This window comes from Staurois parvus, unplaced genomic scaffold (genome assembly GCF_062004578.1).
Source record: "Staurois parvus isolate SC_StPar_1 unplaced genomic scaffold, SC_StPar_1.0 ptg000191l, whole genome shotgun sequence".
In the NCBI taxonomy this organism is placed as follows: domain Eukaryota; kingdom Metazoa; phylum Chordata; class Amphibia; order Anura; family Ranidae; genus Staurois; species Staurois parvus.
The window spans coordinates 1,405,724-1,421,086 of record NW_028317987.1 but is presented as its reverse complement, the minus strand read 5'-3'; the positions used below and the strand labels follow the sequence as shown (position 1 = coordinate 1,421,086).

At 45.9% G+C, this 15,363-nt stretch overlaps 1 protein-coding gene across 2 annotated transcripts; it reads left to right on the top strand.

The window, feature by feature from the left end:
- The first annotated feature begins 5,932 nt into the window (after positions 1–5,932).
- Positions 5,933–7,433, top strand: LOC149461831 (uncharacterized). Of its 2 annotated transcripts, XM_089677628.1 has the most exons (2): positions 5,933–6,525; positions 6,862–7,433. In XM_089677628.1, exons 1-2 carry the CDS (start codon positions 5,933–5,935, stop codon positions 7,079–7,081), a joined length of 813 nt encoding a protein of 270 aa, XP_089533754.1. In that variant the 3' UTR covers positions 7,082–7,433. The 2 variants fall into 2 exon arrangements, with proteins under 2 accessions (XP_089533754.1, XP_089533752.1); XM_089677626.1 differs by having other exon boundaries at positions 6,029–7,433.
- The last annotated feature ends 7,930 nt before the right edge of the window (positions 7,434–15,363 follow it).

Sequence of the window (15,363 nt, the reverse complement as noted above, 5' to 3'; positions counted from 1 at the left end):
TCATTTGTTTATAGAAGGTAAAAGTGAAACCAGAGACAAAGCAAGTTATTGTTCTGTATGATCTGTAACATTGCCACAACTGCTTATACGTTAGAATGTATGACTCCATTGTCTGGGCTGAATGTTGGATATACTGTGTGCACTTAAAAACTTAAACAATACAATTTAGTTTATGGAAAAAAAATAAAATATTTTTTTAAATTAAAGTTTATTAATAAACTCAGAGCATACAATAGGTCCAGGTAATACAAGGTATCAGTCAGAAATACAATAGGAGGTAATACACATACAGCAAACATAAAGATACATAGCAATACATAGGCAAAGAATCAGACGTAAGTCATCCCAGGGAAAGAAAACGGGAAGAATGAGGACATGAAAACGCAGGAACATTAAAGGTATATCTGGTCTCAAGCCCCTATTCAGCATATTGGAATCACAGCACTGGCAGGTCCATGATACATAACCTCAGTCACTGAGCAGCAAAGAGCGGGGGCAGTGAGTCAAAGGTATGCATTGGAAATGTATACAGTAGGTGTGGAGGGGGGGGCAAGGGCTTGTAGGATAGGGCCTTGTACTTTTGATGAAACTGAGGTAACCCACTACAGGTTGTCAGCACGTGGGTAAAATATTATATATATAAATATATATATATATATATATACAAATGATGATGTACATATGCTTTCTATATATATAACACAGGTGTCAAACACCTGTATCCAGATCCTGCCCTCTAAGTTATTTCATGTGGCCCTTGTACCTCTCCTGCAGGTACCCCCTTGTTTCCTCCCCCACCTTGTCTCAGCAGTTGGCAGCAGAGAAGAGAATAGAACTCCTCTGCCAAATCCTGCACTTCTCATTGCAGCTGCATCATCATCTGATGGGGGGCACAGTCTCTGATGGGGGTGCTGCTTATGATGGAGTGCGGCTTTGAATGAGTGCAGAGCAGTTAAACACAGCACTTTAATTATGCCTTCTCTACTTTCACAGGTAACTGCATTTATCTGCTACCTCCACTCTTAACCAGACAAACGCATTGACTCCTGCTGTTCTTCTCTGGGTAACTGCATTTATCTGCTACCTCCACTCTTAACCAGACAAACGCATTGACTCCTGTTAAATTCTCACCAAATGTTGTAATTATATCTGTGTATCTGTTGACTTGTCCTCACCTCTAGGTGCACTCAGGTTTATGACTGTGGCCTGGTTCCTAAGAAACATCCCCCCCATTCATGTGAGCCTTATCAGCTTCTAATTGGGGCGGAGTTGAATGCTCATTTGAGCATCTCCCTATAAATTTAGTTCAGCTCATGGGGGGGATCTCTGATGGGGTGCTGCTTATGATGGAGTGCAGAGCAGTTAAACACAGCAGTTGAACTAAAGCAGCAGGAAGACACAACAACAGCAAGAAACTCTACTGCACGCTGGACAGACTGCAAGGAAACACCCTGGGAAATATCTTTTACATACCTGAGTTCCACTCCGTGTACCTTTTATATAATACACCCCTCTTCTCCTCTTCATATTACTATCCTCTGTTCCCAAATCTCATTTCTTTACCCCTCTGCTCCACCCCAAAACTTGTACATCTACCCCTCATTGCTATCATCTCCCTACTATTGCTTTCATCACCTCCCCAAAATGCCTCTTTCACTCCTCCTTCTCATTTTCCTCTCCTCTGTTCCCAAAATCCATTCACTATATCCCTCTGCTCCTCCCAAACATTTGTATATTGTGTCCTCACTGCTTCCTTCGCCCCTCTATGGCACCTACTACCTCCTCCTATTACTCCACTCTCCCACTGCCCGAACACCTCCACTAGTAGTTTCTCACGCTCCTGCACATCCCGCTCCCATGCCACCTTTCTCACCCTTCTCCTCCTCATAACCGCGGGGGACATCTCCCCGAATCCTGGCCCTCCACTACCTCCCTCACCCGCCCAAAACCCTCCCGCCTCCACGTCCTGCCGCAACCCCCGCAACTTAGTATCTGTCCCCCTGCTCCCTAAAATCTCCCCCCCGTTTTCATGTGCACTCCTGAACGCCCGATCGGTGTGCAACAAGCTTACCGCCATCCACGACCTCTTTGTTTCCCGCTCCCTCAACCTCCTGGCGATTACGGAAACCTGGATCCAGCCCACTGACTCTACCTCCCCTGCTGCACTCTCCTACGGCGATCTCACCTGGACCCACTCACCCAGGCCCAACGGTCGTAAAGGTGGTGGGGTTGGCCTGCTCCTGTCACCGCTGAGCACCTTCCGAGTGCTCCCAAACCCCCCCTCCCTATCCTTCTCCTCCTTTGAGGCCCACTGCGTCCGACTATTCTCCCCAACCCCCCTGAAGATTGCTATGATATACTGGCCTCCTGGATCCATACCCCGCTTCCTGGAAGACTTCTCCTCCTGGCTACCCTTCTTCCTCTCCTCTGAGCTACCCACTATCATCCTTGGGGATTTCAACATCCCTGTCAACCTCGACAACCCGGACACAGCCCGTCTCCTCCACTTAACCTCCTCCTTTGCACTTGCACAGTGCATACAATCCACCACCCACTCCGACGGTAATATCCTTGATCTTGTCTTCTCCAACCGCTGCGCTCCCCACAACCTCACGAACACCCCCTTCCCTCTCTCTGACCACAACCTGATTACCTTCTCTATCTCCTCATCCTCCAACGCCTACCCCTCCAAATGTCACACTACTACCAGCCGTAACCTCCGCAACCTTAAACCTGCCTCCCTCCACTCCGCAGTTGATCAACTCCATGACCGCATCCTCCCCCTGTCCTGCCCCGACTTGGCTATGACCGCCTACAACAATGCGCTGTCAACAGCCCTTGACTCACTAGCGCCTTTAACCACACGCAACATCAGACCCCGACCGCTCCAGCCCTGGCAGACTGATCACACCAAAACCCTCAAACGACACAGTCGTGCCCTGGAGCGACTATGGCGCAAAACCAAATCCCAACAAGCCTTCACCCGATACAAATCTGCCTTCCACACCTACACCTCCTCCCTCCATACTGCCAAACAAGCCTACTTCCTGACCCTCATCAAGGCCCTCTCCTCCAATCCTCGCCGACTCTTCTCCACCTTCAACTCTCTACTCTCTCCACCCCCACCTCCACCCAGCACCTCACTCACTGCCCTTGAGATTGCCAATCACTTCAAAAACAAGATTGACACAATTCGCAAGGACATTGCCGCAACTCACACGCCTTCTCAACCCGTCCCCTCTCACACAGCTACCCCCTCATCCCCCCTCCCCCTCGACATAACCCACAGGGACTTCGTCGCTGCTCAAACTCCCTCCAACCCCCTTCCCCCTCACTCAGCTACCCCCTCTACACCCCTCTCCCACGGCCCCACCACTGCTCTGACCTCCTCTCCCACCCCACCCTACATTCCTCATACTGAAGCTCCCCCAACACTCCGCACCTTTGACCTTACTACCATCGAAGAAGTCTCCAAGATCCTCTCTGATGCCCGCCTCACCACCTGCCCCCTTGACCCTATCCCCTCACAACTCCTACAACCTCCCTCCCCCTCCATCCTACGCTCCCTCACCCACATCTTCAATCTCTCCCTCTCCTCCGGCACTTTCCCTTCCCCTCTGAAACATGCACACATCACCCCCATACTTAAAAAGCCCTCCCTGGACCCCAATGACCCGAACAACCTCAGACCCATCTCCCTGCTCCCATTTACATCTAAACTCCTCGAGCGCCTAGTCTACGCCCGCCTATGCTCTCACCTCAACGACAACAACCTCCTCGATCCCCTACAGTCCGGCTTCCGTCCCCTACACTCCACCGAAACTGCCTTACTCAAACTCTCCAACGACCTGCTAACCGCCAAAGCTAATGGCCACTATTCAGTGCTCCTACTCCTTGACCTCTCTGCGGCCTTTGACACAGTCGACCACCCCCTCCTCCTCAAAAAACTACACTCCCTCGGCCTCAGAGATTCTGCTCTCTCCTGGCTCTCATCCTACCTGTCACAACGCTCTTTCAGCGTTACCTATAATGCCACCACCTCCCTCTCACTCCCCCTCTCTGTTGGGGTCCCTCAAGGCTCTGTCCTCGGGCCCCTTCTCTTCTCCATCTACACCTCCTCCCTTGGCCAACTCATACACTCTCACGGCTTCAACTACCACCTCTATGCCGACGACACACAAATCTATCTCTCAACCCCCCACCTCACCCCCTCGGTCTCCGCCCGAATCACACACCTGTTGAGCGACATATCAGACTGGATGTCGCTCCACTTCCTTAAACTGAACCTCTCCAAAACCGAGTTTCTTGTCTTCCCTCCAGCCCGGACACCACCCCCCATTGACTTCTCCATCATGTCCAACAACACCACCATCAAACCCGCCCCGCAGGCCAGAGTACTTGGTGTCATTTTGGACTCCAACCTATCCTTCCAGCCCCAAGTCCACTCTTTAACAAACTCGTGCAGACTCCACCTCCGCAACATCGCCAAAATCCGCACGTTCCTAACTCCAGAAACCACTAAACAGCTCATCCACTCCCTCATCATATCACGACTCGACTACTGCAACTCCCTCATCACTGGCCTGCCTCGCCGCTGGCTATCCCCGCTTCAGTCCATCCTGAATACGGCTGCCAGACTCATTCACCTTTCCAACCGCTCCATTTCCGCCACCCCCCTCTGCCAATCCCTCCACTGGCTTCCGATTGCGCAACGGATCAAATTCAAAATCCTAATGCTGACGTACAAAGCTGTCCACCATACTGCCCCGAACTACATCACTGACCTAATATCCAAGTACCGCCCAGCACGCACACTCCGCTCCTCACAAGACCTCCTTCTCTCTAGTTCCCTGGTCTCCTCCTCCCATGCCCGCCTCCAGGACTTCTCCAGGGTGTTACCCATCCTCTGGAACTCCCTGCCCCAACCCATCAGATTATCACCTACTCTCCTCTCCTTTTAGGCGCACCCTGAAAACCCATCTCTTCAGGGAAGCCTACCCCACCCCCTGCTAACCTGCCGACCTCCTCCACTCTTCCTACCACTCCATCCCCCACAGCTATCTCCTCCTGTGCCACCACCCCCTCCCTCCTAGATTGTAAGCTTGAAAGAGCAGGGCCCTCGATCCCCTCATGTTTTGCATTGTATTGGTATTGTTCTGTCACATGGTCTGTCCCCCTTTATAATGTACAGCGCTGAGCGAACTATTGGCGCTTTATAAATACTGTATAATAATAATAATCCCCTCATCCTCGTCTCCATTGGTCTCAGCATTCAGCAGACTCTGGTAATTGACTCCACTCCTCCTCTGGTCCTCCTCCAGACCCTGCACTTTCTGCTTTCCCGCTCTGCCCCCAAAGGAGGTGCACGGTGATGTTGGGGAGGATGTGGAGTTCTTGGCATCTGATGTAATGGGGGGGTGAGGTGCTCTGGACATCTAGTCTTACAGTTACAACTGGCCCTTTGAGGACAACCATAATGCTGACACAGCCTGCGATGATATATAAGATATATTTATTAATGATCATTAAAAATAAAAACCAACTTTAGCCCTTTATATAGAATTCTGATTTTTATTTATTTATTTTTTTTTTGTACAGGTGGATTGATGAACCACGTTTTCGGTCATGCTGGTGTTTGTGAATACAACTCAGTCACATGGAAAAACCAAACATCTGGGTGTTGTAATTGACTGAAAGTTTTTATTGCAGTTCACTGGAGGAGTCACACAGGACACAAGTCATATCAGTGTTCTAAATGTCATAAGTGCTTTGGGTCCTCTTCAACACTGATCCAACCTCAGAGGGTAACAAGAGAAAAGTCATTTCAGTGTTCTGGAAGTGACAATTGCTTTACAGTAAAGTCCAACCCATGTATACATAAGAGGAGTCATTTCAAGCTATTTCTTGTTTGGAACGTGACAAAGATTTTACAATGGAGCCAAAACATATCGCACACCGGAAGGTTTACACTGGAGAGAAGCCATATCAGTGTTCTGAATGTGACAAAGCTTTTACATGGAAGTCACATCTTATCACACACCAGATGATCCACACTGGAGAGATGCCATATCAGTGTTCTGAATGTGACAAAGCTTTTACATGGAAGTCAAATCTTATCATACACCAGAGGAGTCACACTGGAGAGAAACCATATCAGTGTTCTGAATGTGACAAAGCTTTTACACAGAAGTCACCTCTTATCAGACACCAGATGAGTCACACTGGAGCGAAGTCATATCAGTGTTCTGAATGTGACAAAGCTTTTACACATAAGTCATATCTTATCAGACACCAGAGGATTCACACTGGAGAGAAGCCATATCAGTGTTCTGAATGTGACACAGCTTTTAGACATAAGTCAGATCTTATATCACACCAGAGGATTCACACTGGAGAGAAGCCATATCAGTGTTCCGAATGTGATAAAGCTTTTATATGGAAATCACATCTTATCAGGCACCAGAGGATTCACACTGGAGAGAAGTTATATCAGTGTTCTGAATGTGACAAAGCTTTTACAAATAAGTCATATCTTATCATACACCAGAGGATTCACACTGGCAAGAAGCCATATCAGTGTTCTGAATGTGACAAAGCTTTTACATGGAAGTCAGATCTTATCACACACCAGAGGGTTCACACTGGAGAGAAACCACATCAATGTTCTGAATGTGATAAAACTTTTACACATAAGTCAGTTCTCATAGCACACCAGAAGGTCCACACTGGAGAGCAGCTATATCAGTGTTCTGAATGTGATAAAACTTTTACACATAAGTCAGTTCTCATAGCACACCAGAAGGTCCACACTGGAGAGCAGCCATATCAGTGTTCTGAATGTGATAAAACTTTTAAACTGAGGGGAAACCTTGTCATACATGAGAGGATTCACACTGGAAAGAAACCATATCAATGTTCAGAATGTGATAAAGCTTTTACACAGAAATCAAATCTTATCAGACACCAGAAGGTTCACACTAGAGAGAAGTCATATCAGTGTTCTGAATGTGACAAAGCTTTTACACAGAAGTCACATCTTATCAGACACCAGAAGGTTCACACTGGAGAGAAGCCATATTAATGTTCAGAATGTGACAAAGCTTTTACAGGTAATTCCAGGCTAATCTGTCACCAGAGGATTCACAAGCTTGAGCTGCATAGAGGAAACTCCAGAAGAAGGGGCAATATTAAAGAAGTCACAGCTGTCCCATTAGGTTCACAGGCCCAATGTCTTCCCACAAACTAGGGAAGACATGATGCTACTTAATAAAAAAAAACTTTGAACAAACAGGACTCTAATGATCGGATTCATTCGTTTTAGTGCTTATGTCCATCAGAAACACACCTAGAAGGCCTGTGAATATTTTACCTTTGGACATTTTTTCAGACAAGCAGCAATGACTGAACTGTATTCCTCACCATTCTCATCTTCATCCTTTTTTATGGAGCATTGACTGAACATGTAATGCATTTTCATCATTCACTAACTGAGCTATGTTCCCATGTGTTTTCTTCATTGCCAGAATCTGACCAACCAATACACGACCAACAATGCCTCAGTACCAGAGTCTAGGATGGGGTCCAATGGCTTCTTGCCACGCCTCTGAAACCTCATTAGGAGAGTCCATTCCAGGTTCTTTTGAGAATTGATACATCATAAGCTAGGCTTGAGGGCTCCAGCTAAGCCCACCTTGTCCACACCTCCCATTACATGTTCCACCTCCTCTCCCATGATCAATGCCTCCTTTCCATGTTCCATCTCCTCTCATGGATGACATCTTTGCAGGCAGGTCTATAGCTGAGATACCAGCCAGATAGAGGTCTCTGTTTGGTTAGAGAGTAACTTCTTAAGCTGGTGTAGGCCTTCCAACACGGAGTTAATGCTGTTTTAGGGGACGTATTCAACAGTATCACCTAATCCCAGCTGGCCACTTATGTTTCATCTGGTTTTCTCAAAAGGGATTCTATCAGGTGAAGATTGGATGTCCTTATTATTTTTTTTTCTGTCCAGCTATTGCTCATCTCCATAAACTATTCACACGGTACAACTGTAAGAGATCTGAACTTACAAAGTGCTAAGTGTGCGGTCATATTCCTACCACTTCTTCTGGGAGCCTGAAATTCCTCTTATTGGGGTTCACCTTAATGACTCTGAATGAACGGGTCCCTTTTTGGGGCAAAGTGTGCAAAGAGCACTAATTATTCCTGGAAATGCTAAGACATCGACACTAAAGTGTAACAATGGGCAAAATCAATAATTACATAAATGGTGCAATCTGTCATTAGCATAAATGTTTTATGTTTTTCTGAGTCTCCCCTTGTAACATTTTTTATTACCCGTTGACCCTCCTAGTAGATCTGTTTTTTCTGCTTCATGTAGAAGGCCAAGCTATTTGGCAAAAATTAAAGTGGGGGGGTTGAGAAACACCATATAACACTGCTGGGGGTGCTTACAACTGTCATCTTCCATTCATATGGTGGGTTGAACCTTATATAAATCCTGTTGCTGTAACTGCTGTAGAAGTGTTAGCTGGAGTTGGACTTTACTTGTTGTGTGTCTTACTTATAATCTATCTAAGACTTCCCTGTACAGGGTGACAACGCTGCTGTGTAATGTTCCTGCAGAATGATCAGGGTTGTCACCCTGTTACAGAAGGTGGTGAAATAACAGATCTACAGACAGGACCAACAGCTGATACAACTATGTTGCAGAGGGAACTCTGGGAATGCTAATGACAGATTGCATTACACATTCAGTCAGCAGACTTCCTGCTGTTGGTCTTCTGTTTGAATTGTGTTCTGATATTTACTGTCCTGTTGTAAAAGGTGTAATTGATTGCCCGCATGTTTCCTGTATAGCAGGGACTACAAACTCATATCAGGAATATTAGCATGGGTACTTACCCAAGGGGGTCACCTTTTTGGATTTGGAAGAAACATTTCACATGGTTTGTTTCCATTAATGACATCGACAAGGGGAGTCTCACTTACTTCACTAACAATAGGAGAGCCAATCACAGGCCAGTAACATTTCATGGTGTCTCAATGTAATTGCAGAATGTTTAATCCCCATTGGTCCAATGGATTCCTAGTCCTTCCAGATAACATTTGCTTCTTTTGTGGAAGGAGCACCCTAAAATGGCTTCCCTTCAATTCCACCCATAGCTGTACTTGAGGTTATGTTGCCCCTCCCCCCATATCTGTAAGGGAAAGCCTCAATTTCTCCCAATACTCCCCTGGCCTTCCAGTGAGAAGAAACATTTTCTCTGGATTGGAGCTGCTTTATGCAGTGAGCTGTTCATAGACGGGATGGGGAATCTAAGATAAGTAAGATGAACCGGTGTACTGGAGTCATGGATCAGATAACCAATGACACCACTGATGTTATAGCAGAGCTGACAGCAGAAGTGGCTCCACCACCTAAGGTGGTGTCACAGAACTGCATGGCAGCTGACTATCTCTTGGCAGACCAAGGTGGAGTCTACAAAGGGTGTCAGATAGAGAGTGTTGTACATTTATATTAGATCATGAGGATCTCAGAAGGGGATATCTACACAAGGTAAAGGAGTTCCAACAGGAACCTGAGTGGGGGGAGGTGGGATCCAATGTTTTGGGTGGGTTTAGTTGGAACCTGGTTGAGTAATATGGCGGGTTTGCTTCTTAAGCCATTAGTTGCTACCATAGTTTTGATTTTGAAATGTTATATATTGCTGTATTTTCTTTCACTGCCAGAGTTTATTTTGCTTTTGTTTTTAGTTAAATTCACATTTCAGGCCATATGATTAGTTAAACCTCAAACATTTCTTTTATTTTCTGAAAGCAGAGACTGGAGAATATAATGGTGGTAGTTGCCATTTTTCATGTCACAGAATATTAGTACAGCTGTTTATCAAATTTTTTTTCTGTAAAAAAAGATAATGTTAGTGCACAAAGAACACAATATATGACCCAATTTGTTTGGTGAAATATAAAATATGGGGTTGTCATCAAGTATATAGATACCAAACATGTCAAACTTTTCAAACTGTGCGTACTTGTGAAATGGTGACAAACTTCAGAACCAAAAAATGTTCAAAGATGACGCTTTAAGAGCCTTTATAGGTTATCAGTTCAGATAGTTACCCGTGAATGATGGCCTCAGAATGATTGTTCTCACTCTCGCTTGTGCAATGATATGTAAAATGTGTCGTATGATTTGTTTTGTGTTTTTTAAAATTTTTATAGGGTTTAATTTTTTTTCAACTCTTTTTTCACCTAACATGGCTTCTGTCATATAGGAGGTTGATAGCCCCCCTGTGATACATATTTCTGGTCACAGGTCCTTTTTAAAGAGACATCAGAACATTATTAGACCCCCAATGTCACCTCTGTACCCCAAGAAAGATGGTCAAGCACAGATCATGCCTAATCAGCTCCTTCCCAAACCATAGTGACTGGAGAATGACAGCGCTGAACCCAGAAATGACATAATCTCCCACCTCCCACATCCATTCACTGAAGGGGAGATCAGAGATCGGATGTTTGCTGATCTCCTTCTGCTCTCACCGCTGACACCCACCATGCCTGTCTTGGGCTTGCAGGAGGGACAGCTGAGCCCGGTATACATGGCGGGGGGGAGCACCTTCAGTGTGGCTGAATTACTTCCACCAGAAATCCGACAGTTGGCATAACAAATGTAGACAACCCCCGGGTGCTGTAGCTATAAGGCCGTGCTGCTGCTGATGGAAACCTTACATTGGCCGGAGTGAAAGGGTTCCACTAATGTACATCTGCCAAATCCGTATCTGAGGAGACCATAGAAGCAGCATTAGAAAGAAATGTGAGCATGGCTTCAGTCAGGCGATGGTCCTGGTCTTGTTCTCCTTCAGGTCCTCTCACCTTGTAGATGGTGACATGGACTTGTGTGGGAATGAGTAGGAGGGGCTCGGGGTTCTCTTGTACCCAATCAGCTTAAAGATTAAAGTGTCTTCTGGGAATTTAAAGGGATTTGGATGTTTAGAGGGTCACATAAGTGGGCGTGGCTGGTTTTAATGAGGGGCGTGTCATATATTAATCAGTTTCTTAGCATAGATGATATAAATGGTATAAATAGATCCTTGAAATGTAAACAATCTATTTCTTTTCTTCTGTTGTTAAAGTGTCACATTTAATAAAGTTGAATTATAATTTCATCACACAATACCGTGGTCTGGGTTCTTCTACAACACATCCCCCCAAACATGTCCTCTTCCAGTTATAGGGGTCTGGTGGAATGGGACACCAGCTGATGGTATCTCTTAGGCCCCTTGTACATGGGGGGTCCGGCCCCTGTGGGTGCAATGCTGGCATTATAATACACCTGGTAGGCACAGGTACAGCGTCCAGCCCCACTGCCTGCAGCCTGTCAAAGTCTACACTACAGCTGGACGGGGCTCAATGCTGCACCACGTTTACCTCGTGTTTAGGGCGCTCCGTGTTCAGGGAGAAATGACCGCCATCCTGATCAGACAAAGCATAAAGAAGATGTAGTCAGGTGCAGTCTGCTTCTTCTACTGTAGGGGGCACCCAACCAGGGTGACATCCCAGCCTGGAGAGGAAGTCGGGGGACACTTGGTTTCTCTGTGGTTTCCCGGTTCCTGGAGACTGTGTGGAATGAAGGGGTCCATGGAGTCCTAGAGACATTTTTAATTCTTTTGATTACATGTTTTAAAAATAATTTCTACCTTAAAATTACTTAAATCCCCCAAATATTATATATATTTCTTCACAACAGCAGACACACTAGAGGATAAATTGTTAGTAGTTCTGATGTTTTATGAGTTTTATTATTTTACACAATATTAGTGCAATGATTTATGAAAGGTACAATTTCAGTTAAAAATACAGTAAAGTTAATTTCTGGGACATAAATGTCATTTATTATCTAAGGTTTCAGTAAAATATAAAAGATACATTTCCCCGCACTGAATATAATGGGATCCCACATAACAGTCGCTGTTCATATTCAGAATTCCTTTCTTACAATGGGATCTTGTGTCCGGATAAAATCTTTTATAGATCCCTTGTGACATTGTGTTCTCATTGTAAAATCCTAGATTTGTAAATCTGTCGCTGATATTTATAATGGTTTTGTCCAGAAAAAGAATGGAGTGATGTGGAGAGATGGAAACATATGTATAGATGAAAGATTGGTCTGTTGACTCCCCAGAGCTCCTTTCCATGAGAGATGTTTGTTCCCCCCCCAGAGCTGAACAATGGTACGTTCCTGAATGGCCAGGCTGCTGGTTTGTTGAATCCAGAGTCTACATACAAGATGCCTCCACAGTGTACATTGATGGGGCTGGGAAGGCTGGTACATGTTGTTCATTTGCTCCGGGTGCAGGAGATAGGACAGAATCCCATTGTTGCCGGGTGTCCTCGCTTTCCTCAATTCTGTACTCACTTCATTTACAAAAGCAAACTATGTGAGTGGAGAAGGTGATTGTATCCGGCTGGAGCTCAGACCTGACAGGGACTCGGGATTTTGGGCCTCTTACGTCTAAGACAAATATAGTCTGAGTTGGAGAGAAGATAAAATATCATTTCTTCTCAGAGACATTCTGAGGGGTTTTCCACAATTTGTAATTGCTGACAATTCTTTTGTGGACATTCAGCTGTCAGTGGGGAAACCTGCCGACAGATGAGGAGTCATCGGTTAGGGGTGTGACCGCCTGATTTCCAGCCAATCATTAACAACCAGATATATTTCACACAGAATTCAGATCAGTCCATCAATTGTCAGCAGATGAGAATTCTAGAGAATTCAGAGAAAGCTCCACCCTCATTCCTTCTCCACCAATCATGGATCTCACTCCAGTTACCCAGTCACCATGGGCATGATTTCCTTGACATCCATCATTGGTGTCAGTGAGATAAAATAAGCCCCATTGTTGGTGTCAGTGAGATAAAATAAGCCCCATTGTTGGTGTCAGTGAGATAAAATAAGCCCCATTGTTGGTGTCAGTGAGATAAAATAAGCCCCATTGTTGGTGTCAATGAGATAAAAATAAGCCCCATTGTTGGTGTCAGTGAGATAAAATAAGCTCCATTGTTGGTGTCAGTGAGATAAAATAAGCTCCATCGTTGGTGTCAGTGAGATAAAATAAGCCCCATTGTTGGTGTCAGTGAGATAAAATAAGCCCCATCGTTGGTGTCAGTGAGATAAAATAAGCCCCATTGTTGGTGTCAGTGAGATAAAATAAGCCTTATTGTTGGTGTCAGTGAGATAAAATAAGCCCCATCCCTGGTGTCAGTGAGATAAAAACATTGTTGGTGTCAGTGATATAAATAAGCCCCATTGGTGTCAGTGAGATAAAATAAGCCCCATTGTTGGTGTCAGTGAGATAAAATAAGCCCCATTGTTGGTGTCAGTGAGAATAAAGTGTACCCCCAGCCCAGCATTGGTGGTCAGTGGTGGTACTTACCGGATCCCACCCTCCCTCTGCCTCTCTGCTGATGTCACAATTATACTTTCACTGCAGGAAAGGAGATGATGGCTCCCAGCAGTCGGGTATAATTGCAGTGCCTGGTGATGGAACCCAGAGAGTGTTCCGGAGTCATCACCTCACTGCCACTCTGAAGAGTCCTGGAACCTGCCAGACATGGACATGAACATTCAAGAACATTTGGAAACAACAAGGTTCAAACTATGAGACATTTCTTGGAGCTGCAATTCCTCTGAGCTCCACCAGGTGGTGAGTGCCCTTCTACCGAGACAGGAAGCGATGTCAGGTACAGATGGGAAGTGATGTCAGATACAGACAGGAAGTGATGTCAGGCAAAAACAGGAAGTGATGTTAGGTACAGACAGGATGCTCTGGGTGAGAGGTTAGTTGGAAGGAAGTGGAGAGGAGACATTGCTGTGTCTCCCAGCAGACAGAAGGTGTCAGTAATGAAGCTCCACCTGATGCTGGCTGCTGGGAAGGTATATAATCCCTCCGTAGTTTTCATCAGTACCTCAGTGTTCTGCCTGTGAGCCGCTTCCCTGCTGGATCCTGCGTCCTGTATACTTTCCCCTGATTCTGGTTTCCTGCATCCTGTTCCCCATCTCTGCTCCCCTGATTCCCAGTCCTGGGTCTGCCCGGTGTATGTCAGCTTCCCTCCATTGTACACAGTGTATTATAGTCAGGTTGTTGGGTTGGTTATTTGCTGTCACATTTATTTGTCACTTTTGCTTTGTTTATGGTCTGTGGGTGTCGGAGGGTGTCGTGTCCATTAGTAAATGAGACTTAAAGTGATTAAGGCAACATTTTTTTTCTTTTAAAACAAACATGTCATACTTACTGCTGTGTGTGATGGTTTGTACAGAGCAGCCTGGATCCTCCTCTTCTCGGGTCCCCCACATGCGCTCCTGGTCCCTTCTCCTGTTGAGTGCCCCCACAACAAGCAGCTTGTTATGGGGGCATGCAAGCAGGCTCGGGATGAAGTCGCTGCTCTGTGTCTCCACAGAGTCCCCTCTCCCTCCTCATTGGCTGTGATTGACAGCAGCAGGAGCCAATGGCCCCTGCTCTTGTCTCAGCCAATGAGGAGGGAGAGACCCCAGACTGCCAAGGATCTTGTGCACATTGCTGGATCAGGATGGGGCTCAGGTGAGTATTGGGGGGGCTGCTGCACAGAGAAGGGTATTTACCTTCATATATAGAATGCATGGAGGTAACAAACCTCCTGACTTTACACCCCCTGTAATCACACTCCTCCTACTCCGTATTATTCCACATTTCTTAGGTATAGCCCACCGATCTGGTCATCCCTGCTGTCGCTGGATACCTGCATTCCTTACAAGGGTTTATATTCCTCACCAGTGTACTCTGTATACCGGGCTGTATACCACAACATCCTGACCATTGTACTATGCATGCTGGGCAGTATATGACATACTCCTGACCACTGCGCTCTGTACACAGGCCTAAGATATACTCCTGACCACTGCGCTCTGTACACAGGCCTAAGATATAATCCTGACCACTGCACTCTGTACTCAGGGCTAAGATATAATCCTGACCACTGCACTCTGTACTCAGGGCTAAGATATAATCCTGACCACTGCACTCTGTACTCAGGGCTGTATATGATATACTCCTGACCACTGCGCTCTGTACACAGGGCTGTATATGACATACTCCTGACCACTGCACTCTATACACAGGGCTGTATATGATATACTCCTGCCCACTGCGCTCTGTACTCAGGGCTGTATATGATATACTCCTGACCACTGCGCTCTGTACACAGGGCTGTATATGACATACTCCTGACCACTGCACTCTATACACAGGGCTGTATATGATATACTCCTGCCCACTGCACTCTGTACACAGGGCAGTATATGACATACTCCTGACCATT